This window comes from Macaca mulatta, chromosome 1 (assembly GCF_049350105.2).
Source record: "Macaca mulatta isolate MMU2019108-1 chromosome 1, T2T-MMU8v2.0, whole genome shotgun sequence".
In the NCBI taxonomy this organism is placed as follows: Eukaryota; Metazoa; Chordata; class Mammalia; order Primates; family Cercopithecidae; genus Macaca; species Macaca mulatta.
Genome location: NC_133406.1, coordinates 195734270 through 195760911, shown reverse-complemented (window position 1 = coordinate 195760911; position 26642 = coordinate 195734270). Strand labels below are relative to the sequence as shown.

Sequence of the window (26642 nt, the reverse complement as noted above, 5' to 3'; positions counted from 1 at the left end):
CCACCATGCTTGGCTAATTTTTGTATTTTTAGTAGAGACAGGGTTTCACCATGTTGGCCAGGCTAGTCTCGAACTCCTGACCTCAGGTGATTCACCTGCCTCGGCCTCCCAAAGTGCTGGGATTATAGGCGTGAGCCACTGCGCCTGGCCTCAATCCCAATTTTCAACAATTTATTTTATATTATTCTGCGCCCCACTGCCACCCCGGTCTGCACCTACAATTATACTTTCATAGGGTTCTACCAGGTGCAATGTAAATACCTAATCTTTTCATTATGTCACCTCTGTTATCCTTGAATGCCACCGCAATGTAGTTCCCTCAATTATTTATCTTTTCCTATCCTTTTTTTTTTTTTTTTTTTTTTTTAAATACAGAGTCCCACTCTGTTGCTTAGGCTGGAGTGTTGTGGTACGATCTCAGCTCACTGCAGCCTCCACATCCCAGGCTCAGGTGATCCTCCCACCTTAGCCTTCCAAGTAGCTGGGACGACAGCCACATGCCACCACTTGGCTAATTTTTGTAGTATTTTTGTAGAGACAGGATTTTCTCCATGTTGCCCATGCTGGTCTCGAACTCCTGGGCTCAAGCGATCCACCCGCCTCGGCCTCCCAAATTGCGAGGATTACAGGCGTAAGTCACTGTGCCCAGATGCTTTTCTTATTCTCATGTAAACCATCTGCTGCTCTGCATTTCCTTTTCCTAGTCTCATTATCCCTCCCTCCAAAAACCTTCCTCCTGGGCCTACTATACAATCCAGAGTTCCTCTACATCTTCAGCCTCTTTACTGTACCCCTCTCCACCCTCTGCCTTCATTAAGGCCTGGCTTATCTTTGAGGACACTGCTTCTCCTTCAGTGGAAGCTATTTGTTCCCTGTATCTCACAAACTTTAAGGTTAAAAGGAGGGGCTAGCAAGAGACTCCTCATTAATGCTGTTTGCAGATAATTCTCTCTCATAGTCATTCCTTTCCTGAGGCTTTGCCATCTGGCCACTCTACACTCTGCTCCTTCACCTTCTCAGGGAAGCCTCCTCCATATGCCTATGTTTACTTCATCAGAGTAATGATTACAGAGTATTTACCTGCTTATTATGAAGTAAGTACTGCAGATATCCCCATGTTGAACAGAATAGGAGGAACCTGCTGACCCAGAGGCCAGAAGTTAGCCTTCCTGAAGATCTTAGCCTTTCCCTGGAGCCACAGAGGCCCTGACTATGGACCAGGCCCCCTGCTTCCTTTTTTGCTGCACCTGAGTACCCTAGTAGTCTCCCTTGACATGCCAGGTCTTGCTCAACCTTGGGAATGACAGGGATTCTTAACAAGTTACTATGTACCTAATGAAGAAACAGACAAATGGCTCAGTCGGTTTCTAGGACAAGAGCCCCATGATTTTCTTTCTAAACTTATGCTCTCACCTGTCTGTTTGCTTCCATGTAGAGTCCCAGTGTGCTCACTCGAGAGCAGAGCCCCTCTTTCATGATGTGGACATAGCAGCGCACCTGTGATCTGGGCAAGTCTTCCCACCTGTCTCCTCGACAGGCATTCCAGCAGGCATCATAGGGAGCCAGGTTCAGTGTATTGGCTTCTTTTATAAAACTGTAAATATCTTCAGAACAAACACCCACACCAAGGAAATAAATGAGAGAGAGGTAACAGAACAGATATAGACTCAGTCAAGTTGTTTTTTGGTTTTTTAAGAGACAAGGTCTTGCTATGTTGCCTAGGCTGGTCTCAAACTCCCAGACCCAAGCGATCCTCCCACCTCAACCTCCTGAGCAGCTGGGACTACAGGTGTGCACCACTATGCTTGGCTCTGAGTTAAGTTTTAAAAGAGGTTACAGCTCACACTTCTCCCTTTGGAACTCACCCACAAAACAGGAGCCCTGAGGAAATCCCACTAAAATCTGTAAGAGAAAGTCAAACTAAAAGAGGCAATGTACTTCCCTAAAATATCATATGATATAAAAATGCTTAATATGAGGTCCTAAAAGCATGTGACCAGTAATCAAGACCACTAGGGAAAATAAAACAGATGGCCCTTGTAAATCATGAAATAACACAAGCCAGCATCCAGGCTTTAGTGGCCAGCCAGGTTGACTTTGTGCTGCTAGTCTCTATTGCCATTATCTGGTAGCTGTGCTATGACAGAAAGCACAGAACTTAGAGCCCAGTGTACCAGGGCTCTAGTTTTTCAGCTCTCACAACGACTCTTTGAGATCTTTTACTTTCTGATTAAAAAACTGGGGCTCAGAGAACTGAGTAACCTGCCTTAAGACACAATGCTAGTAAGAAGGCAGTCAGATTTCAAATCCAGAACTGTCTGATGTCCAGTTCTACAATCCTAATCATCATGCTGTACTGTCAGTTTATTAATTTGAGAAATACTTTTTCAGAACATCTACTGAGCCTACGACTGGGCCAGGGATTAGGGATATGAGAGCACACGAGACAGCTCCGATCTTCAGATCCTGGCATGGAGACACCTGGGCTGGCCTGCGGTTGGACTGCAGTTGTACATTCTTTCACCTTCCTTCCCTTGATAAGACAGGCTGAGTTTAATCAGGAACAGGGCTGCCTAGAGCCTAGAGAACGGGGGAACTAAGAAGTGGCAGGTGGAGTTTAAAGGCAAAATGGTCTAGTGAGGAACACAGTCAAACCAGAGCTGTGAATCAGAGAATGGGGCTAGAGGCACGATTAGCCTGTTGCTGAGAGCATAGTGGCAGGATCTGCCTGAGCAAGCTTACCCAGAGCTCAGGGAGTGGGTTGGCAAGCCTGTCTTGCCTAGTAGGCTAGAAAATAGTCTGCTGCCTTGAGACAGGCATCTTGGGCTGGGCTAAGCTGCCAAACCACTCTTTCCAAAGGTGCTGCTACCCTTGCCCCTCTTACTGAACCAACCCAAGAACTGACCTAAGGACTTCAGCTCCTTTTTCTTTAGATCCTCTTCCTTTTCTTCTTGTCCCTGTTGTGAGGAAGCTGAGGAAAACTGTTTTCTCACTAGATACGGAATCAGTTCACTCCGGATAGAAGTGATTGACCTAGGAAGAAAGAATGGCCAAATATGAGAAACCTGACTGTCTGGAACATACCGGGATCAAAAGCTCTGTGCATGCAAGGAAAAACCAAGTCCTTTCCTGTCATGGCACCTTGGGACTGTCAGAGATCAAATGTGGCATCGACTTGGAAGTTCGGAGAAGGAGAGTGCTTCCTGGTGGGTACTGAGACAGGATGTTGGTTCTAAATGACCAGGAATCTGTGCCAGGGGAAGAAGGGACCTGATCTTTAGTACAGTGTGTGTTTTTTATTTATGTTTTTATTTATACTTAGCAATGGAAAGCAGAGAGGTGAGAGACTAGTACATGTTTTCCAGTGTTCTCTCACACTATGACCTTATTAGAATTTTATATTGCTAATTAATTTATGTAGCATTTACCAAGCATGTACCAGTTACTGTGCTAGGCCTTGGAAATATATCAGTTCTGATCTCAAGGAATTCATAATCCAATGGACAGTAGCCTGCATGAGTTTAAGAGGAAAGGCAGAAGGAGATGAAGCTAATCAGGTGGGGCCAGATCATGAAAGCTTTCTGTGGTGAAACCACCTTTGCAAAAATAACAGTGACAAAATTATGACTGAAAGAGATCTGACCTAATCAACTCCATCTTGCTGTTAACCTCCAAACTGCTCTTGCTCATTCCTGGGTGTCGACTGAGCTAACTTTGGAAGAAAGCTTTTTTTTTTTTTTTTTTCTGAGACAGGGTCTCACTCTGTCACCCAGGCTGGAGTATAGTGGTGCGATTTCAGCTTGCTGCAACCTTCGCCTCCCAGGTTCAAACAATTCTCTCACCTCAGCCTCCTGAGTAGCTACGAAGCTGGGATTACAGTTGTGAGAGCCACTATGCCCAGCTAATTTTTTTTTTTTTTTTTTTTTTTGAGACAGTCTTGCTCTATCGTCCACGCTGGAGTGCAGTGGCATGATCTCAGCTCACCGCAACCTCTGCCTCCTGGGTTTAAGTGATTCTTGTGCTCCAGTCTCCCAAGTAGCTGGGACTACAGACACATGCCACAATGCCTGGCTAATATTTTTGTATTTTTTGGTAGAGATGGGGTTTTGCCATGTTGGCCAGGCTGATCTTTAACTCCTGGCATCAAGTGATCCGTCTGCTTCAGCCTCTTGAAGTGCTTGGATTACAGGCATGAGCCACTGTGCCCCACGTTTTTTTTTTGAGATGCAGTCTCGCTCCGTGGCCCAGGCTGGAGTGTAGTGGTGCGATCTTGGCTTACCGCAACCTCCACCTCCCAGTTCAAGTGACTCTCCTGCCTCAGCCACCCAAGTAGCTGGGATTACAGGTGCCGGCCACCATGCCTGACTAATTTTTGTATTTTTAGTAGAGATGGTGTCTCGCCATGTTGACCATGCTGGTCTTGAACTCCTGACCTCAGGTGATCCACCTGCTCTGGCCTCTCAAAGTGCTGGGATTACAGGTGTGAGCCACCATGCCTGGCGAGAAATTTATTACAGTTTATAGTTTAAATGATAGCCCTTCTCAAAATGAAACCACCTTTATAAAACTAATAAAAGGGCACAAGTTTAGGATTACAAGAGGTGCCTGAATTCTCATGATTACCAGTCATTGTTGCAAAGGTCACAAGATTTGCAACTTCCCCAGTTACTCCTGTAAATAACATCACTATTGTGGAACCTAAGATTGGCTTTTTAGGATGTCTTTTCTGACTTTTGCATTTCTGATGACTGGATGACTCCACTGGGACCAGTGACCCCTCTGTGGCCCCCACCCAGAACTGGACTCAGCGGAGGACTGTCTTCCACACCCCTGTGATTGCATCCCCAACCAATCAGCAGCACCCATTCCCTACCCTGCCTACCAAACTATCCTTGAAAAGCCCTAGCCTCAGAATTTTGGGGGAAGCTGATTTGAGTAATAATAAAATTCTGGTTTCCCATTTAGCTGCCACTATGTGTATTAAACTCTTTATTGCAATTGTCCCATCTTGATAAATCGTCTCTATCTCGGCAGCAGGTAAGATGAACCCACTGGGGAGTTACAGTGGCAGTCTAGAAAGTCTGGACTGAAAAGCCAGTGGTGGCCGGGCGCGGTGGCTCAAGCCTGTAATCCCAGCACTTTGGGAGGCCGAGACGGGCGGATCACGAGGTCAGGAGATCGAGACCATCCTGGTTAACATGGTGAAACCTCGTCTCTACTAAAAAAATACAAAAGACTAGCCAGGCGAGGTGGCGGGCGCCTGTAGTCCCAGCTACTCGGGAGACTGAGGCAGGAGAATGGCGTAAACCTGGGAGGCGGAGCTTGCAGTGAGCTGAGATCCGGCCACTGTACTCCAACCTGGGCGGCAGAGCGAGACTCCGTCTCAAAAAAAAAAAAAAAAAAAAAAAAAAGAAAAGCCAGTGGTAATTTTTTCTTTTTAGACAGGGTCTCGCTCTGCTGCCCAGGCTAGAGTGCAGTGGTGCAATCACAACTCACTGCAGTCTTGACCACCCGGGCTCAAGTGATCCTCCTGCCTTGGCCTCCCAAGTAGCTGGGACCACAGGCACGTGCCACCATGCCCAGCTAATTTTTTTATTATTTGTAGAGGCAAAGTCTCACTGTGTTGCCCAGGCTGGTCTCGAACTCCTGGACTCAAGCAATCCTCCCACCTTGCACTCCCAAAGTGCTGGGATTACAGGTGTGAGCCACAGCACCCAGCTGCCAGTGGTAGTTTATTTTTTATTTTTTATTTTTGAGATGGAGTCTCGCTCTGTCGCCCAGGCTGGAGTGTAGTGGCCGAATCTCAGCTCACTGCAAGCTCCGCCTCCTGAGTTCACGCCATTCTCCCGCCTCAGCCTCCCGAGTAGCTGGGACTACAGGCGCCCACCACCTCGCCCGACTAGTTTTTTGTATTTTTGGTAGAGATGGGGTTTCACAGTGTTAGCCAGGATGGTCTCGATCTCCTGACCTTGTGATCCGCCCGTCTCGGCCTCCCAAAGTGCTGGGATTACAGGCTTGAGGCACCGCGCCCAGCCGACAGTGGTAGTTTTTAAGTAAGAAAGTGACCTGATCAGTTTTCTCTCTTAGTAAGGTAATTCTGGTAGCAGTGTGGAAGAAAGCCTGGAATAAGGAAACTGAAGAAAGGGAGACCAGTTACAATATTCTGAGAGATGAGATAATGAGGCCTGAGAGAGGGGTTAAAGTATGGGCAGCTCTATAAACCCGACTTGCTGAATACTTCCCACCACCTCTCCCAGCCCCCATTCAAAGAAGCTCTGCATGCTGACACAGGACCACACAGATGGAGTGTAGGTAGGAAGGCAAGACAGAGGCAGAGGCTGAGGAGGATAAGGAAAATTATGAACCCTGGAGCTATACAGTTCACGGTTTTTGTAATTTTTAAAGGATCAAGTCAAATATCTTTGAAAAATTCTGTGTTAAGCTATGAGCTCTTGTGTTGAATTTCAATGTGATTTTTCTTCTGATCCTTTGATGGAGATTTAAAAATTTCCATGTGAATGCGAAGAATGAAACAACACTTACTCTTAGCTCTTTTTCTCCCCTTTTAATGCTTCAAACTAGTGTGGGCAGCAAATGTTCCTCTTCCATTGGAAAACAAGTCAGTTCCCTTTGAAGAAATGACAAAGCATGGACAGCTGGGGGATTTCAGGGCCATGATATTTACATTATGGACCAAAAAGAACTGTCACTGCAAGAGGCAAGCAGACGAGCCTTGGCACGTGGCCCCATCAGGCAGAGCCATTTGAGAGGATCTGTGATTTTGAAGAGAGGCCATGAAACAGCCCTGCCAAGTCCCACCCACCTCTGCTGAAGCTCAACATTAGGTCAATCCCCATAATGCAGTTGGCTTAGAAGCATAATAAAGGAAACAATTACTCTTCCTGCTTCCTAAAGTGGAGGCAGCTCAGAGCTGTGCCAAGAAATGTTACAAAGCTACAGTGAACCATTATGAACATCCTGGGCCTAAAGGCCACAAGCTGGATACAGTGCCCTGGGTCAACCTTACTTTCTCCTTTCCCTCTGATACACAGCCTTCCTAGAAACACCTGTTTTATCTTATGAAATCATAAGCTCTTCTCAAGCAATCACAAAGAAGAACAATAGACTTGACTACTAGCCGTAAACAAACAATCCCACCAAATAAAAAGATAAAATAATTGCTATGAATAGGGCAAAGAATATTCTTAATAAGCAGATATAAATGTTCAAAAAACACAAAATATTTTCAAAGAAGTAAAAAACTAAAATAAGATGCAGTTTCTCCTCTAACTAAATTAACTGATTTAAAACAATTTTCATTACTGATAAGAGTGCTTTGAGAACAGTTACTGTCACATAATGGGAGTTGAAGTATAAAGTGATAAAATCTCTGAAAAATAATTGGCAACACTATAGCAAAAGACTTTAAAATATTCATATAATTTCACCCAAGTCTATCCTCAGAAAAATACATTACTCAGTAAATATTTGCTGAATAGATGAAATCATCAGATTATAAACAAGAATCTTTCAAAAAAAGGTATTCCCCTGTTATTTATAAAAATGGAGAACAATAAAATATTCAACAATGAAAGATCAAAATACTTCTATAACAGAATGTCATATAGGCAAAACTGTGACTGTAAAGAATTTTTTTTTTTTTTTTTTTTTTAGACGGAGTCTTGCTTGGAGTGCAATGGCATGATCTTGGCTCACTGCAACCTCTGCCTCCCGGGTTCAAGTGATTCTCCTGCTTCAGCCTCCTGAGTAGCTGGGATTACAGGCGCCTGACACCACGCTTGGCTAATTTTTTTTTTTTTTTGTATTTTTAGTAGAGATGGGGTTTCACCAGGTTGGTCAGGCTGGTCTCAAACTCCTGACCTCGTGATCCGCCCACCTTGGACTCCCAAAGTGCTGGGATTACAGGCATGAGCCACGGTGCTCAGCCAAGAATTTTTTAATGATAGAAAAAAAAATGCTTATAATACTCAATGAAAAAAGCAAATTATTTTTTTAGACGGAGTCTCACTAGAGTGCAGTGGTGTGGTCTCGGCCCACTGCAACCTCTGCCTCCTGGGTTCAAGCGATTCTCCTGTCTCAGCCTCCCAAGTAGCTGGGATTACAGGCACCTGCCACCACACTGGGCTAATTTTTTGTATTTTTAGTAGAGATGGGGTTTCACCATGTTGGCCAGGCTGGTCTTGAACTCCTGACCTCATGATTCGACCTGCTTCAGCTTCCCAAAGTGATGGGATTACAGGCGTGAGCCACTGCACCTGATCCAGATTATTTTTAAAGTGTGACGTCAAGCATGTATTCTCACTATATATATGAAAATAAAACAATGGAAATACACTAAAATGTTCACAATAGTTATCTCACAGTAGTGAAATTATGAATGTTAAAGCAAACTAAATATGGCCTGAGAAGGACTTTGTACTTCTATATTTGAGTGCTTGTGGACAAACTGCATCCTAACTTAATAGGTAGATGAGACTGAAAACCTAATTTAGGAGTATGTGCCTATACCAACAGCTGAGAATTGGCCAATCCAAGCAGCCATACTTCAACCACTCATACACTGCTGAGTGTTCAAACTGTGTTCAAATAACGCAAATGCTGAGCTGTAACCAATCCAGTTGTTTCTGTATCTCACTTCTGATTTCTGTACGTCACTTCATTTTTTTGTCTAAAAATTGTCAAATGCCTCTGACCATGAGGCATCCTTGGAGTCTTTCTGAATTTGCTGTGCTTCTGGGGGCTTCCTGATTCATGAGTCATTAATAGATCAAATAAACTCCTTTAAACTTAATTTGGCTTGAGTTTTTCTTTTAACAGATGGTGTCAGAAGTGGGATCTGAAGTAGAGCTTTAATGACCCCCAGGAGCTGAGGGAACAAACAAGGTACCTGCAAGGACCCACTTATGTCCACTGATCTCTCAGAGTGACTGGGGATTGTGGGTAAGCTCTCTCTCTCAGATTTCAGAGCTCCAAGGATTTGTGTTTTGAGCTATCCAAGTTTATTTGAGCAAATTTCTTGATCCAAACTGGGTCCAGGATTGGATTTGATCCAGTAATTAGCTGGCTTGGATCCAGTTAGAAGCTTCTTACATCTGACTGGGTCAGAAAGAAACTGGTTGTAAATGGTAATATTGTAGGGGTTGTAAACTTTGGCTCTTAAAAATTCACAGGGATGTTTGTGTTCTACCCCTTTGTTTCATTTTTCTTGTGTGCTTAGGTAGGAAAAATCATTGGCTAAATTCATCAAGGGAACCTGAGAGCAAAGTGAATATTTTAGGTAAAAATGGGATCCTTAATTTCTGGAAAACTGAATTCCTTCCAGCTTATACATTAGCTGGTAAGCAGTGAAGTCTTACAGAAATGGCGAAATCTTACGAAAGATAACTTACAGTAGAACGTTCCAAATGAACAATGCACTGAAGTGCATCGAGACTCATCTAGCAATGCTTATTGATATGCAGACACTTCTAAAAATATTTCAATATTTTTATTTAAAGACTTTACGAAGGCTGGGCATGGTGGCTCACATCTGTAATCCCAGCACTTTGGGAGGCCAAGGCAGGTGGATCACTTGAGGTCAGGAGTTCAAGACCAGTCTGGTCAACATGGTGAAACCCCATCTCTACTAAAAGTACAAAAAGTAGCCAGGCATGATGGTGCAGGCCTGTAATCCCAGCTACTTGGGAGGCTGAGGCATGCTTGAATTCAGGAGGCGGAGGTTGCAGTGACCTGAGATCGCACTACTGTACTCACTCCAGCCTGGGTGACAGAGCCAGACTGTCCCCCCCTCCCAAAAAAAGAGGCACCTAAATGATTGATTACAAAATTAGATTTGCTAATCTTTTAGCTTAGTTACCATATGATCCAAAGGAAACAGACTGCAGCACCAATTGGCTGACTTTGGATATGTAATGGGGGTACATCTTACCTCAGTAAAGGATGGGACTGGGTGAGAGGCCCTCCCCTCAATAAAGTCCCTCTTGGTTAAAAATGGATAAAGATGACAGGGCCCAACCGGGGGCAAGTTTGGGCCTTGCCATTTCAATATTGGGTGCTAAGCATCCATATGGTGGCTAATGTCTATGTTTTGTCACATGTGTTTTGCTATGTCCAGAATGGAAAATATTAGAATTCAAGTCCACCATGCAGCCGTTTGGGTGGCAACTTGCAAAACTGAGAGGAATTTGTCTGTGGTTCCATGATTTTCCTTTGTGATGCAGCTTGGCCCCCGGAGCGACGCTGTGGCAAGCAGTGTTGCTAGGGCTGCTCAGGGAAGGGGAACCCAGAAACAGGACATGCTGGCAAAGGGGTAAAAATTTCTTACCAGTGAGACTTCTGGCCTCTCTCTCTCTCTGCAAATTGGCTGATGAATAGTAAAAATCACTGTTTATCTCCTCTGTAAAGTTTTGATTAATGAGAAAAAGAATTCTAAGGCTAGTAATTAAGTCATAATGAATCTAATGTATTTTGTGCTATGAATTTGTCTGTGTTCTGTCATGAAGAGGGGTACCTTAGGGGCTTAGGACCCCATAAACTGCTCAAGATGGCCAGCAAGCTGGTCAGTAATAAACTTTGCTGCAGGTCCTTGAAACAAACAAAAAAACTGGGTGAGGTCTCCATTTTGTTCTATGTCCTTGGGAACTTGACCTTGTAACCATGTGGCCATACTTTCTCTCGGTCTCTTCCTTCCAGGGAATAGGAATTCTGGGATTCATGTCATAGCTACCTCTAAAAATTATCTTGAGTAGTTAAAAGCCTTTGCAAGCACAAAATTAACTACTCTAGGCTCTTTCTGGGAAGAGCGGGAAGAGCAATGGAAACTCCTAGTGCTGTAGCTCAGCAGCTAAGGCTTTGACTTTTCACAGTGATGCCCTGGGTTCAATTCCTGGCTTAGGGAATGAGTCCTTTCTGGTTTGACATGTGCGTGACCTTTACCATTAGTTGATTATCTTCCCCTCCACAAACCATCTTGAATTCTCCTTTCCCTAAGCACCTGTGAAGTTACCTTTGGTCAAGTTCAAAAGCCAGAAATATTGTCAGTGTGGCCTGGCTAGAGTTGGGTAATAAGAAATTTAAAAGGGCTTTTTAAAAGAGGCTTATAGCTGGGAGTGGTGACTCACGCCTGTAATCCCAGCACTCTGGGAGGCCAAAGCGGGTGGATCACTTGAGGTCAGGAGTTCAAGACCAGCCTGGTCAACATGGTGAAATGGCATCTCTACTAAAAATACAAAACACTAGCCGGATGTGGTGGCGCATGCCTGTAATCCCTGCTGCTCAAGCTGAGGCAGTAGAATTGCTGGAACCTGGGAGGTGGAGGTTGCAGTGAGCTGAGATTGTGTCACTGTACTCCAGCCTGGGTGACAGAGCGAGGCTCCATCTTAAAAAAGGAAAAGAAAAAAAAAAAAAGAAATTAAGCTGACTTTTAACCATAGTGCTTTTATTTTTATTTATTTTATTTTTTATCTTTTTTTTTGAAACGGAGTCTTGCTCTGTTCCAGGGATTCTCCTGCCTCAGCCTCCTGAGTAGCTGGGATTACAGGCACATGCCACCACGCCTGGATACTTTTTATATTTTTAGTAGAGATGGGGTTTCACCATGTTGCCCAGGCTGGTCTCAAACTCCTGACCTCCAGTGATCTACCTGCCTTGGTCTCCCAAAGTGCTGGGATTACAGGTGTGAGCCACTGCACCTGGCCAGTCAGCTTAATTAAAAGTGGATATTCAAGCTCTAACAGACTGGGACTCCTTGCAAAAAACAGAGCAGGTGTCACAGACCTCATTCTGGGAAAAAACTCTGTTTTCCTCATGAAACCCCAGGAATGGGTGGTAGATAGATTCCTCTGAAAATCTAAGGCTAAATATACTTTTAACAATGGCTAATGGCAGTTATTAGGGAATACGTGGCTCTTTGCACATTTACATCAGAGAAGCATGCTCTTGGCCACCTAGAAGTTATGGAAATGTCCCCACTCCCCACTGAGAGATAAGACTTCCATGGGAGCTGGGCTGATTCCCTCTTTTTGGGATCCAGGATCTGGTATAAAAATGGGACCCATAATTTTTGGGGGTCTGTTTTTGTCTTTCAGCTGTACCTGCTTATTAGGCCCTAGAAACTGCATGTTTTCCTAGCCCTGTTTCTTGAAGGGCTCTACCATGAGGCCAGTAATCCAATTAAGAAACTGGCAAATGAAAAATCTTACAACTACCAGATCTTCTTCTGTCTGTCTGTGTAGTTTATATATGTGTTATGTGTGTGATATTTATGTAAAAGAGCTCTAATTAATTGGCATAAAGAAAAATAAGCGCTTAAATATTTTGAAAGAAAAATAAAAACTGTAATGCCTTTTAGTTTATGTAACTTTAGTAATCTTTGGGAAATAAAAAATATTAAAGATTATCGGTAAAACAAAGACATTTGGTCTAAATTAGGTAGGTCAGATATTAGGTTTGCTAAATGCCTTAAGGTCACAAACTGCTTTGATTTTTGAAAATTCCTTCCAAAGCATATGTTTTTTTCCCCAAGGTATAGGTTCTGGGTCTGGGGGGTTGCAGTATGGAGATCTACCTGTCTTGCACCCACCCAAGATCACGATTCTGTCTATAAGTTGCCCTAATAATGGCCAAAATAATGAAACCCCGTTTCTACTAAAAATACAAAAATTAGCTGGGCATGGTAGCACATGCCTGTAGTCCCACATACTCGGGAGGCTGAGACAGGAGAATTGCTTGAACCTGGGAGGTGGAGGTTGCAGTGAGCAGAGATTGCTCCACTGCACTCCAGCCTGGTGACAGAGTGAGGCTCTGTCTCAAAAAAAAAAAAAGCCGGGCGCGGTGGCTCAAGCCTGTAATCCCAGCACTTTGGGAGGCCGAGACGGGCGGATCACGAGGTCAGGAGATCGAGACCATCCTGGCTAACACGGTGAAACCCCGTCTCTACTAAAAAATACAAAAAACTAGCCGGGCGAGGTGGCTGGCGCCTGTAGTCCCAGCTACTCGGGAGGCTGAGGCAGGAGAATGGCGTGAACCCGGGAGGCGGAGCTTGCAGTGAGCTGAGATCCGGCCACTGCACTCCAGTCTGGGCGACAGAGCGAGACTCCATCTCAAAAAAAAAAAAAAAAAAAATTCCAATACTTGAAAAAACACATGATTATTAGTTCTAGTCAAACCTGATACTTCTATTATTTTGCCTTGATCTGAGATCAGGCCCTCCTTGTGACCACAAGATTCCAGATGCCTAAAAGTGATGTCCATGGCAAAAGAAAAAGTTTGGCTACTTTTGCATTCTGGCTTTTCTGTCTTTGTAAGCAAATCAAAAGAGACTAACAATTGCCCAAATGTCTCACTTCAACTCAGTCCTTCAAAGAATTAGGAAGGAGGGAGAACAGAAAACCTACTTTTATAGGGCCTGGAACTCAAGTCAGCCAAGCAGAGGACTAAAAACTTGGGTTTTCTTGCCTCTTCTCTCAGTGGAGCTATAATTGGGAAGAAAAGGCAATTGCTGAGTTAACCCTATGCTTTGTTCTCAGTTTTTTTTTTTTTCCTCCAAAGAAAGCTGGAAAGTAAACACGAAATTATCTTAAAGGGTCCTGATTTAAAAGCTAGATATTTGGTATACAGTTCTGTGATACCCTTTTTTCCTTGTTGACAAAATACTGACGTCTTCCATAAGAATAAAATTTCAATGCTGGTGCACAGGACTTGAGAAAGAAAAACATGTTCAGATCCTACTCCTACTGGCTGGAGAGGTCAAATCAATAAACTTTTTTTTTTTTTTTTTGAGACAGCCTTTTGCTCTGTTACCCAGGCTTAAGTGCAGTGGCGTGATCACAGCCTCAAATTCTCTCCTAGGCTCAAGTGATCCTCCCACCTCACAGCTTCCAGAGTAGCTGAACTATAGGCACATGCCACCACACCTGACTAATTTTTCTATTTCCTATTTTCTGTAGAGACGGGGTCTCACTTTGTTGTCCAGGCTGGTTTCAAACTCCTGGGCCCAAGTGAGTCAACCACCTCAGCCTCCCAGAGTGCTGGGATTACAGGTGTGAGCCACCTCACCTGGCTAATCAACATTCTATTTATTCAGTTTATTCACAGAGCGCCCAAAACGTGCCAGGCACTCTTCTAGACAGTAGGACTACAACAATGAAACAAAACAGGCAAATCCATGGCCTCAGATGCACTTGACAGTTTGGTTGCCTTTATATTTACTGAGCATCTATTATTGTGTCACAAGATGAATCAGGGATGAAGTCTGTCCTCAAGGACTTCAAAAAGATGGAAAAGACAGACATGTAAATACAATTTAATGGGATGCATGTAATAATTTAAGACTATACAAGATCAGAAGAGGGAATGGTTAATTATGCCTGATGGAGACAAGCAGAGAATATTATTATGGTAGCACAGTAAGGATATCCAATCTAAGTGGTAGTAAAAGGGGAAAAAATTGAGAGACATTTCCTACAGGAATAACATCTAGGGATGTTTCAACAAATATTTAGGAATGTGCCAGAGAACAAAGATAGATGGAAAGGACATCAATTAACCATTATACTTACAGGGAGATTATTCTTAAATCTTCATCAAACCAAACATACCTTTCCCTCTGGTTTTAGATTTTCTGGCTCCATGATGATGCTTCTTTGTGGGAGTGCTTTAATTATATATATTCTTCCAGTTTTTAAGTCCTCTTTAAAAAGGTTATCTTTCCTACCATAGGCTGACCCATGATACCCTCAGATAGCACAGGCTAGCTCAACTGGGGACTCTTTATTTATAAGTCATACAATGTGCTGTGCTGCTAGAACTTTGTCCCTTCCCCAGCAGCTGATGATTTCTAGAAGTCCCAGAGATAAAAATGAATGCAACTAAGAAGTTCAAAGAGACTACCTTGATTTATTCTTGGTAGCACCTGCATCTTCAGATATCAGTATGCAGTCACCCAATAACAGCCCTGTTGAGAAGGTGTGTAAGTCATATACTCCTAGCTTAATCTTGTTGTTATTGAAGTAAAGGACACATCATGAAACCTCTGGGACATCTAAGGACATGTAAGGAAACCAAGTACAGCCAAATTAATGGATGCCCGAACTGAACAGTAAGAAACCAAGACTACTACTGTCTACCTCTCATGGCACTATCTGGTCCCTCATCTCTGCTTCTTACCTCCACTCTGCTGTCTTGTGCTTACTCGTGGCTTTCTAGCTATTCCACACTTTTATCTTTTTAAATTTTTAACTTTTTTTAGAGACAGGGTCTCTTTGTGTCTACCAGGCTGGAGTGCAGTGTGCCATCATATATAGCTCACTGTAGCATCAACCTCATGGGCTCAAGTGCTCCTCCTACCTCAGCCTCCTGAGTAGGTGAGACTAGAGGTATATGCCATCATGCCCAGCTAACATAACTTCATTTTGTGTGTGGCTTTAATTATTACCATGATTCTGACCTTACCATGGCTGCCTATCCCCAACTCTTGACTTCACTTTGTGGGTCCTATCCTTACTTCTCTGCATCCCGACATAGCTGAGGCAAGGAAGTTGTGACTGCTCTGTTATTCTTCCAAGTGTGAGTCATGTGCATGTGCGCATAAGCATGTTAGCAATGGAGATATCCAACATCTGTGGTGGACGTTGCTGGCAATCAATTAAATAGTGATGGATTTTGTTGAGGCTGTGGCTGCATGACATTGAGTAAATGACTTTTGAGCATTTTCTTCCTCTATAATATAATACCTAATGAAAGAACTATTGTAAGAAGTGAATATATGTGAAAAGCACCCAGCATAGGGCCTGGTACATGATAGGTGCTGTTAAATCTTTTTCTTTCCTCTCTCTTCCTGCTCTGAAGGTCCAGCCCCAAGACTATAAGCACTGCATGGCAATATCAGATTCTAACACTATAAGAGGGTGACTGTAACCATGGATACTTCTGGACAAGAAGGAAGTAATCAGTCTCAATTCTCCCTGTTAAGGAGACTAATCTTTAAGTCTCTTAAAGAGAGAAAGATAAATTTGCGGGGGGGGGGGCGGGGTTGGGAGAAGTTCTGTACTAAAAGGAATTCAAGACTAATCCTGGTATATATTGCCTGGCATATATTTCCCATGGCTTTAGCTCACAAAGTTGGCATAGTGGCATATTGCTTGAGGCCTTCATAGGGTCAGTGCCAATCTAGGGCCCTGACTCAGGTCTAGGAGCAACTCCTACTAAGGCAAGCAAAGAGCTGGGCCAATACCTGGGCTTCTAGATCTCCTAAGAGATCAGCTTCTTTAGGCTTAATCCAGCTGACATTGTAAAAGAGGGAGGAACACTCAGTTATCAAGAGGTATCACAGTCACAATACTCAGACTAAGCTCTGCTTTGGCCCTGGACATAGAATCCAACACATTTTGAATTAAAATGTTCAACAGATTCTGTGGAACATTCATCTATCATACCACATTCAGAAGTGGATAAAAAACTTGTAAAGTGTGTATAGTTACTAACTTCTCATCAAAGAGAGTACAGATTTTCTTCTCTCTGCAGTTCTCCTTATAGCTTTTCTGCTTAGTCAACTGTGGAAACCCACCTCTCTTCTTTCATTATTATTAATACTAAATTGCTTCTGTTACCTGTCACTACATCTCCTTTCCCCCATTCACCAAGTATATAGTGAATGCCTTACAAATCCAGGTAGCTATCCATTCTCAAAGAATTTGAGTGGAAAATGTTAACATGTAAACAACTAACAAAACCTAAGTGTGACTTTGTAGAAAACATGAAGCTTTCCTACATAAAGAACACAGGGTAGAATATGTTAACTCTCAGAGGTGAAATATAACAAAGGATTGCTATAGCAGTCCTTTCTTGAAGCTGGGTCTCCTAGGTTTACTCTTTCCATTAAAAGGAGTCATCATTTGATGACCAGATGATTATAAATGCCTCCTACTTATCTTGAAGAAATCTCTTTCCCATGCAGAATGGTTTATGTTCACTTGCCAGGTTGCATCATTGCTTATTTCCTATAAGACTATTCTGTTTAAAGATTTGTAACTCCCTGCTCAGCTTTCAAGACCTTCTACATGCTGCTATCTACCACCAACCAATTCAATCCCATCTCCCACAACTTTTCAAAGACCTTCACTATTCCAGCCAGGAACAAAGACTCTCCCTCAAGTAACATTCCAATTTGCCCTGCTGTGCCTTTTTACTTTTTCCAATATATTGAAATATATCAATTTTCAGTATATGCTCTTTGATTGCAGCAATTCTGAGAGGTGAAGGTAGATGCGGGGAGGAAAGAGATAAGGGTCTCCTAAACAGATCTGGAGGTGGGGAAACAGTATGTGCTGAGGCTCTGTATCATTCTCTACTGCAGCAGGTTCTGGGAAAGTCCCATTTGGCAGAGCTTCTGGCCAGGACCTATAGCCGTCACCAACTTCAGGTTTGTCCTCAAGGTACACACACCATTGCACTACACTTGCCAGGTGTGGGAATAACTAACTGGTACTGGCCAAATGAGCTACAAATAAGCCATAACAACCAGGATGAGATGACTAGGTTTGCTGTAAAACTGCCTGCATATACAGACACTGAAAGCCACAATCCTCTTTGATAGTATTAAGAAAATACTGTCAGTTTTTTGTAGGTGTGATAATGATATTAAGGTATTTATTAAAAAAAAAAAAAAGAGCCTCTCTCTCTCTATATATATATATATGTATACGTAAAATATATATCTATTTTAAATATCATCTTTATCCTGGAAGGGTCCTTTCATGCTGAAATATATTTACAGATGAAATTATATCAAAATATTTACAGATGAAATTATATCAAAATATTTACAGATGAAATTATATCAAAATGCCTTACTTTAAAACAATTTACGGTAATGGGGGGAGAGAAATGGTGGCATATATAAAACAAAATTGACAATGAGTTGATAATTGTTGAAACTGTGTGATGGATACATGGGAGTTCATTATTTTCTTTACTTTTGCATTTATGTGAAATTTTCCACAGTAAATCATTTTTTAAAAAGTCATCCTTTCTAACACAGTTGTGTCCCCTCTGCCCATCAAGACCTAGGCTCATTTCGTATGACTTCATTTTTATTTGAGAGTGAAAAATAAACTCTTCAATGGCCAAGAGTTAATTTCATTTTTGGAATACAAACAGCCCAGACTGGTCACTAAGAAATAGGTCTTGGATCACCCTCTAAATCTTGGCAACAAGTTACCCTGCTATCTAAAAAGCAAGGTCTCCACGTTCCACCATGGAGCTCAGGCTGTAATTTCTATGAGGGCAGGGCCATATCTGTTTATTTATCATTGATCCCATGGTTGATTTAGCACAATGCCTGCCTCATAATGAGTGCTTAATAAGTATGTGTTGATGGAATGAAAACATTTTTCAGAGGTCAGAAGGGAGCAGGGCAACAGTGTCCTTGGTAGGGGAAACAGAGATATAACAATCCTTGGGAAAGCTTTCTAAAAGTCCAAATGATTTGTTTTACCATTGGCTCTACATGGGCCTCCCCATAGGAACTTAGCAAGTGTTGTGGGGGGTGGGGGGTGAGGGGTAGGACACCGCAAGAAAGATCATACTGGGCAGGGGAACAATCCTCCTTCCTCTTAATATTCTGATATATATTCAAGTCCATCAGCCAAAGGCAGAGCTAGCATTTAAACTCAGGTTCTCTGGCCGGGCGCGGTGGCTCAAGCCTGTAATCCCAGCACTTTGGGAGGCCGAGACGGGTGGATCACGAGGTCAGGAGATCGAGACCATCCTGGCTAACACGGTGAAACCCCGTCTCTATTAAGAAATACAAAAAACTAGCCGGGCGAGGTGGCGGGCGCCTGTAGTCCCAGCTACTCGGGAGGCTGAGGCCGGAGAATGGCGTAAACCCGGGAGGCGGAGCTTGCAGTGAGCTGAGATCCGGCCACTGCACTCCAGCCTGGGCTACAGAGTGAGAGTCCGTCTCAAAAAAATAAATAAATAAATAAAAAATAAACTCAGGTTCTCAAATTCTTTTCTCCAGATGGTCTGAGATACCTCTTCCTACTGTGGTATCTGTTCACCTAGATAAGTTTCTGCCTTGAATAGCACTGGTGAACTTTCCAAACTTATCCAGCAGTCATCAAGGGAAGCTAGCTGCTCCTATTCTTAACCATGCAGTTATTAAATCTTTTCCCACCTGTTCCTTTGAGGACTGTAGCTGCTTTTCTTATAAAAAAATCCTTGAGATTAACTGCAAAAGGGGTTTTCTCTTTGAAAACTCAAGTCCAGTGATCTGCCAAACACAATCTCTGGAAACTATTTAAGTCCTACAATTCTGTTCTCAAAAAAAAAAAAAAAAAAAAATCAGAAAGTGTGCCACATTTTGTTTCTCTGCACTCATTGAAGTGGACTTCTTTTCTAAAATTGGGGGGAAACTTGCTCTCCTTCTTCTCTTCTGTGGTTAAGTCTCTAGCTCTTTGCTAAGAGGGCCCATCTATAGGATAACTGCCTAGGAGAAGAACATGTAATTAGAGACAAATAGCATAAGGGCTGTGGAGCTCGATCCTGTTGAAGGAGGGAAGAAGAGCCTGGAACTGGGCAGAAAGAGGCACCATGGGTTACTACAAGTGTTACAAAATATTTTGTTGACGTATTATAACACACGCTGCAAAAATACAAGCAGGGGACTCTGTGGTACAGATAAAACAACACTATGTTGATGACATAATTTCATTTCTAAAACAAAAATGAGAACTGTGCTATTGTGCTATTTTTAGAAACTGGTTATCTAAAATATGAAGGTTTAAAACTTAAAGAATTCACAAAGTAGCTAGTTAAGCACTGTAGGTTTGACTCTACCACCCTTTTTCTTACCCATTTTCCATTAGGAAATCCACGACGTATTTTTTTAAACAGTAGAGGTGGGCATCCACAAGATCCGTGTGGAAACGTATTCTAGGGTACCTGCCAAAAAAAGTAAGAAGAAGAAGAAGAAAGAAGAGGCTCACAATCAGGTAACATGGTCTCCATTCTATTATTAGGTAGTAGGCACTGGTAAGTTTATGAGGGTCACAGCCATGCTGCCTACACCCCTTTCTGGGGAGACCAGGACAGTGGACCCCAGCCCTGATTCTACCACATAAAAGGTCTTTTCCCTAGAAACCCTATGGCATACTTTCTGAGGCTTTTAGGATTCTAAAGAAATCTGGTGAGATATCATATCATGATAATCTACCTTCTTCTATTCGATCATTAACATTTTTTTTTTTTGAGACAGTCTTGCTCTGTTGCCCAGGCTGGAGTTCAGTGGTGTGATCTCAGCTCACTGCAACCTCTGTCTCCCAGGTTCAAGCAATTCTTGTGCCTCAGCCTACCAAGTAGCTGAAACTATAGTTGTGCACCACCATGCCCAGTTAATTTTTGTATTTTAGTAGAGATGGGGTTTCACCGTGTTGGCCAGGCTGGTTTTGAACTCCTGGTCTCAAGTGATCCACCCACCTCAGCCTCCCAGAGTGGTGAGATTCACAGGTGTGACCCACTGCACCTGGCCTCTATTATAAATTCTTATACACAATTCTTGTAACAAACATTTTCCTGCTTCTTACCCTAATTATCCTACTTTCCCCAGACCATACCTTAGCCATGCTTTCTTTTGCCTCCATGATTTGGTATGTATTCTCCATCTTTGCAGAAGATGAAGTAAAATTATATGAACAATCCTAACTTCCTACTCCTACTTATTTCTCAGGACTCACCCCAGGATACACTTCCTGTAGGAATCCTTCACTGACAACAGTGAAGTCTGTGCTCCCTCAACATTTGGTATCTACCTCGATTGGATAACTTAACATACAGTAAAGAAACAGACTATTTACTTTCTCTCTCTCCCACTAGACTGAATTTCAGTAGAGCAGAGATTTATCTTCACATCCTTAGCACTTAGCATTATGCCTGACACAGACTAAATGTCCAATAAATAGTTGTTGAATAAACAAATAAATGAATAAATTAGGTCAAATTAAGGCATCTGCCTAGGTTTAAAAAATGCCACGCTGGTAACGTCTGGGGTCACTTTATTTAATAAAAATAGACACCCAGGGAAGAGAAGGGGAGTATGGTTAAAAAAAAAAAAAAAGATTCCAGTCACAGATGCCTGGTTGTCGTTTTTCTTCTAACTCTGTGTTGCTTTGCTTTGACTGCCTTGTAGGTTTTTATTTTTATTTTTAGAGACAGGGTCTTGCTGTGGCTGGAGACAGCCACTTGTCTAGGCTGGAGTGCAGTGGTGCAATCATTGCTCACTGTAGCCTCTATCTCCTGGGCTCAAGTGATCCTCCTGCCTCAGCCTCCTGTAGCTGGGACTGCAGGCATGCACCACTATACCTGGCTAATTTTTTTTTTTTTTTTTTTAATTTTTAGTAGAGACAAGATCCCACTATGTTTCTCAGGCTGGTCTTGGACTCCTGAGCTCAAGCAATCCCCCTGCCTTGGCCTCCCAAAGTGCTGGGATTACAGGTATGAGTCACCACACCTGGCTGCCTTATAGTTTTAAGGAAAATTATTATCATGGGATCTAGATACCCCAGAAGCAATTTATCCAATAAGTCATGGTGTACCAATCTGGGCTTCTATTCTTCTGCGAAAAGTGCAATATAAGAGTCAGAGACTTGGGAATCCCACACCCATACCATACACAAGCTAATTAATGTATACAATGAGGATGAAGAAGAAAGTAAAAGGTACTTTCACGGTTTAACTTTCTGAAATTCTCAAGTTCTACAAAAGTCCTCAAGGAATAGATTGTAGCAAATGTGGGTGTGACTGTAGCAAATACGATTTGTGGTACCAGTGTTTCACTTGAACTCTACGTCTTAATATTTCTTTCTTTTGATCTAACCAATTTGAAGAGTTGCAATCTCCTGTTCACTCCCTTGGTTTATAAATTCCTTTCATCATTCATACACTCCATATTATTTAATATTCACAACTACCTTCTGAGGTAGATGTACTACTCTAATGTTTATAGTTGAGTCAACTTGTACTGATCGAGCCAGGATACAAATAACTTAAAAGTCTGAATAAGTATCTTCTAAACTGTTACCAATCCCTAGTATATATGGCATAAAATCTATATGGTATTTTATAAATGCTTTTTCAGTTTTAAAAAACTCTCGTTCTTCCATTTTTTATAAGACAAAATGTTCCAAAAATGTAACTGATATACTTAAGGATAGAGATGTAACTAGCTACCAAGCTGGAATATGATGCAGGAACAGAAATGGATGATTTGGAATTTTTTTTTTTTCCTTTCAGGTTAAATGTGTAGTGAATATAAATCTTGGCACTGGGACATTAATGACATTTAAGTTACCAAAAAGGAGGTTGCCTTATTTCATTTTATTGTTTTTATAATTATATTAGAAATAAAGATTGATATTTTAAAACAAAACCAAAAACCTCAAAGAGGTACCAATGAAATGTGAATAACTGGCTTATGGCTCTGGGCCAGGATGATGTTTTGAGTCTATATATAATACAGAAAGAAATCAATAAATGGAAGTAAATAAGATATTTATAAATAGTTTTTTTTTTTTTTTGAGACAGAGTCTCGCTCTGTTGCCGAGATGGAGTACAGTGGCATGATCTCAGCTCACTACAAGCTCTGCCTCCGGGGTTCACACCATTCTCCTGCCTCAGCCTCCCGAGTAGCTGGGACTACAGGTGCCAGCCACCAGGCCCAGCTAATTTTTTGTATTTTTTTTTTTAGTAATCGGGGTTTCACCATGTTAGCCAGGATGGTCTCAATCTCCTGACCTCATGATCCGCCCGCCTCGGCCTCCCAAAGTGCTGGGATTACAGGCGTGAGCCACTGCGCCTGGCCAATTTTATGTTTTAAAAAAGAAAATATGGCCAGGTGCAGTGGCTCATGCCTGTAATCCCAACACTTTGGGAGGCCGAGGCAGAAGGATCGCTTGAGCTCAGGAGTTCAAGACCAGCCTGAGCAACATGGTGAAACCCAATCTCTATAAAAAATACAAATAGCCAGGTGTGGTGGCATGACATGCATCTGTAGTCCCAGCTACTAAGCAGGCTGAGGCGGGAAGATTGTTTGAGCCTGGGAGATTGAAGTTGTGGTGAGCCATGATCATGCCACTGCACTCCAGCTTAGAGGACAACAAAGTAAGATCCTTTTGTTTTGTCTCAAAACAAAACAAAAAACAAAACAAAAGACCATCATTTGCCAACCATAGAAAAAGTCCATTGCAAATCACTTAAACCAGGAGCTGGAGGTTGCAGTGAGCCGAGATTGTGCCACTGCACTCCAGCCTGGTGACAGAGCGAGACTCCGTCTCAAAAAAAAAAAAAAAAAAAAAAAAAAAAAAAATAAGTCCACCGCAATTTTAAAAAGTCCATTGCAATAAAAAATTTATCGGAATCCTTTCGATGAATAAATAAAAATGAGAAATTATATAAAAATTTAACCTTCATGATCCGCCCGCCTCGGCCTCCCAAAGTGCTGGGATTACAGGCATGAGCCACCGCGCCTGGCCAATTTTGTGTTTTAAAAAAGAAAACATGGCCGGGTGCAGTGGCTCACGCCTGTAAAGTCTATAAGACCTCTGAAGAACCACACATTTTTCCTTCTCTTCACCTAACTCTTTAAATTAAAAAAATGATTTTTATTTTTAACTTTTTCTTTTGGAGATGGAGTCTCATTCCATTGCACAGGCTGGAGTGCAGTGGCGTGATATCGGCTCACTGAAACCTCCGCCTCCCGGGTTCAAGCAATTCTCCTGCCTCAGCCTCCTGAGTAGCTGGGATTACAGGTGTGCACCACCACGCTGGCTAATTTTTGTATTTTTAGTAGAGACGGGGTTTCACCATGTTGTCCAGGCTGGTCTTGAACTTCTGACCTCAGGTGATCCATCCATTTCAGCCTCTCAGAGTGCAGGGATTACAGGCGTGAGCCACTGCGCCTGGCCTGAGCACAATTCTAAAAGTGTTACTCTGTGTGTGTGTGTATTTGTGTGTGACATGGTTTGGCTCTGTGTCCCCATGCAAATCTCATCTTGAACTGTAATCCCCACGTGTGGAGGGAGGGAAGTGATTGGATCATGGGGGCGTTTTCCCCCCATGCTGTTGTCATGATAGTGAGTGAATGCTCACAAGATCTGATGGTTTTATTTATTTTTTGAGATGGAGTCTTGCTCTGTCGCCCAGGCTGGAGTACAGTGGTGTGATCTCAGCTCACTGCAACCTCCACCTCCCAGGTTCAAGTGATTCTCCTGCCTCAGCCCCCAAGTAGCTGGGATTACAGGTGCCCACCACCATGCCCGGCTAATTTCTTTTGTATTTTTAGTAGAGACGGGGTTTTACCATGTTGGCCAGGCTGGTCTCGAACTCCTGACCTCAAGTGATCTGCCTGCCTCGGCCTCCCAAAGTGTTGGGAATACAGGTGCGTGCCACCATGGTTGGCTAATTTATTTTTTATTATTTTATTTTTAGTATAGATGGGGTTTTGCCATGTTGGCCAGGCTGGTCTCCAACTCCTGACCCCAGGTGATTGACCGCTTGGGCTTCCCAAAGTGCTGGGATGACAGGTACAAGCCACTGCACCTGGCTGAACTCAGAATTTCTGCTGTCAATTTCACCTTATCCAAAATTCTCTCCAAATTCTTTTTCTTTTTTTTTGAGACAGAGTCTCACTCTGTCACCCATGCTGAAGTGCAGTGGCGCCATCTCGGCTCACTGCAAACTCTGCCTCCCGCGTTCACGACATTCTCCTGCCTCAGCCTCCCAAGTCGCTGGGACTACAGGCGCCCGCCACCACTCCTGGCTAATATTTTGTAATTTTAGTAGGGATGGGGTTTCACCATGTTAGCCAGGATGGTCTCGATCTCCTGACTTCGCGATCTGCCCGCCTCGGCCTCCCAAAGTGCTGAGATTACAGGGGTGAGCCATCGCACCGGGCCTGTACTTGTGATCTGATTATCTTCATTTGTTCAAAAGTTATCCTTTCTAGCCAGGTGCCTTGGCATTGCACCTACAGTCCCAGCCACTTGGCAGGCTGGGGGTGGGAAGATCACTTGAGCCTGGGAGTTTGAGGCCAGCCAACACAGTGAGACCTTGTTTTTTTGTTTGTTTTTTTTTAAAAAAGTAGGCCAGGCATGGTAGCCCTCACCTATAATCTAAGCACTGTGGGAAGCCAAGGCAGGAAGAATGCTTTGGCTCAGGAGTTCAAGACCACCTGGGCAACATGGAAAGGCCCTGTCTCTACTAAAAATTTAAAAATTAGCTGGGTGTGGTAGTGTATACTTGTGGTTCCAACTACATGGGAGGCTGAGGCAGGAGGATCACTTGAGCCTGGGAGGTCGAGGCTGCAGTGAGCCATGACTGTGCCACTACACTCCAGTCTGGGCGCCAGAGGGAGACCCTGTCTCAAAAGAAAAGAAAAAAAAAGTACATAATGCAGTACTATAATGCAGTGTAATTGTAATAGGGAAGATGAAATTACTTCTGAAAAATGATTTTTGGAATTAAACACTCCTATGAATCTACCACTGCAGACTAGGTATGATGGCTCACACCTGTAATCCCAGCACTTTGGGAGGCTGAGGTGGGCAGATCACTTGAGGTCAGGAGTTTGAGACCAGCCTGGCCAATATGGTGAAACCCTGTCTCTACTAAAAATACAAAAAATAGCCGAGTGTGGTGGCATATGCTTGTAGTCCCAGCTACTCGGGAGGCTGAGGTGGGAGGACTACTTGAACCCAGGAGGTGGAGGTTGCAGTGAGTTGAGAGTTTGCCACCACACTCCAGTCTGGGCAACAAGTGAGACTGTCTAAAAAAAAAAAAAAACAAAAAAAACCTAGATGCAGTTGTTCACACCTGTAATCCCAGCACTTTGGGATGCCGAGGCAGATGGATCATCTGAGGTTGGGAGTTCGAGACCAGCCTGGAGTTCGCCAACATGGTGAAACCCCGTCTCTACTAAAAACACAAAAATTAGCCAGGTATGGTGGCGCACGCGTATAATCCCAGCTACTCATGAGGCTGAGGTAGGAGAATCGCTTGAACTTGGGAGGTGGACGTTGCAGTGAGCTGAGATTGTACCACTGCACTCCAGCCTGGGCGACAGAGTCACACTCTTTCTCAAAAAAGAGGAATCATACAATATTTATCCTTTTGTGACTGGCTTATTTCATTTAGCATAATGTTGTCAAGGTTTATCTGTGTTGCAACATGTGTCAAAATTTCCTTCCTTTTTAAGGCTGAATACATTCCCTTGTATGTATAGACCACATTTTGTTTATCCATTCATCTGTTGATGAACATTGGGTTTCTTCCACCTTTTGGCCATTGTGAGTAATGCTATGAACATGGGTGTACAAATATTTATTCAAGTCTCTGCTTTGACACATATACTTCTTAAAAAAATTTTTTTAAGGAAATAAAATTTCAAATATACATAAAATTCAGGATAAATTCTCATATATCCATCAATCAGGTTAAATAATTTTCAACATTTTGCCAATCTTTTTTATTTTTATTTTTGCTATAGTACTTATCATGAGTTGAATTGTGTTCTCCACAAAAGATATTGAAGTCGTAACCCTCCAGTACCTGTAAATGTGATCATATTTGGA

General features: G+C 42.8%; 1 protein-coding gene and 3 long non-coding RNA genes across 11 annotated transcripts in view; 2 read left to right on the top strand and 2 right to left on the bottom strand.

Moving 5' to 3' along the window:
• The window catches only part of EIF2B3 (eukaryotic translation initiation factor 2B subunit gamma), a 147316-nt gene that overhangs the window by 26496 nt on the left and 94178 nt on the right, over nt 1–26642 (bottom strand). For 7 of the 8 annotated variants that reach the window (XR_013406584.1, XR_013406604.1, XR_013406558.1 and 4 more), the window contains 3 exon segments: nt 19873–19962; nt 2906–3033; nt 1414–1604 (listed from right to left, as the gene is read on the bottom strand). Coding sequence is in view for 4 of the 8 variants with exons in the window: in XM_028843036.2 (XP_028698869.1) it covers nt 1414–1604; nt 2906–3033; nt 19873–19962 (409 nt within the window). In the remaining 4 variants the exon portion in view is untranslated. 8 annotated transcript variants of the gene reach the window in all.
• LOC144333813 (uncharacterized) lies at nt 3905–19371 on the top strand. Its single transcript, XR_013402878.1, has 3 exons — nt 3905–5100; nt 5422–5787; nt 18967–19371. It is a non-coding gene; the product is annotated as an uncharacterized LOC144333813 (long non-coding RNA).
• LOC144333843 (uncharacterized) lies at nt 11073–12842 on the bottom strand. Its single transcript, XR_013402933.1, has 2 exons — nt 11712–12842; nt 11073–11159 (listed from the first exon to the last, which is right to left on the bottom strand). It is a non-coding gene; the product is annotated as an uncharacterized LOC144333843 (long non-coding RNA).
• LOC144333815 (uncharacterized) lies at nt 21386–25864 on the top strand. Its single transcript, XR_013402885.1, has 3 exons — nt 21386–22629; nt 23165–23291; nt 25787–25864. It is a non-coding gene; the product is annotated as an uncharacterized LOC144333815 (long non-coding RNA).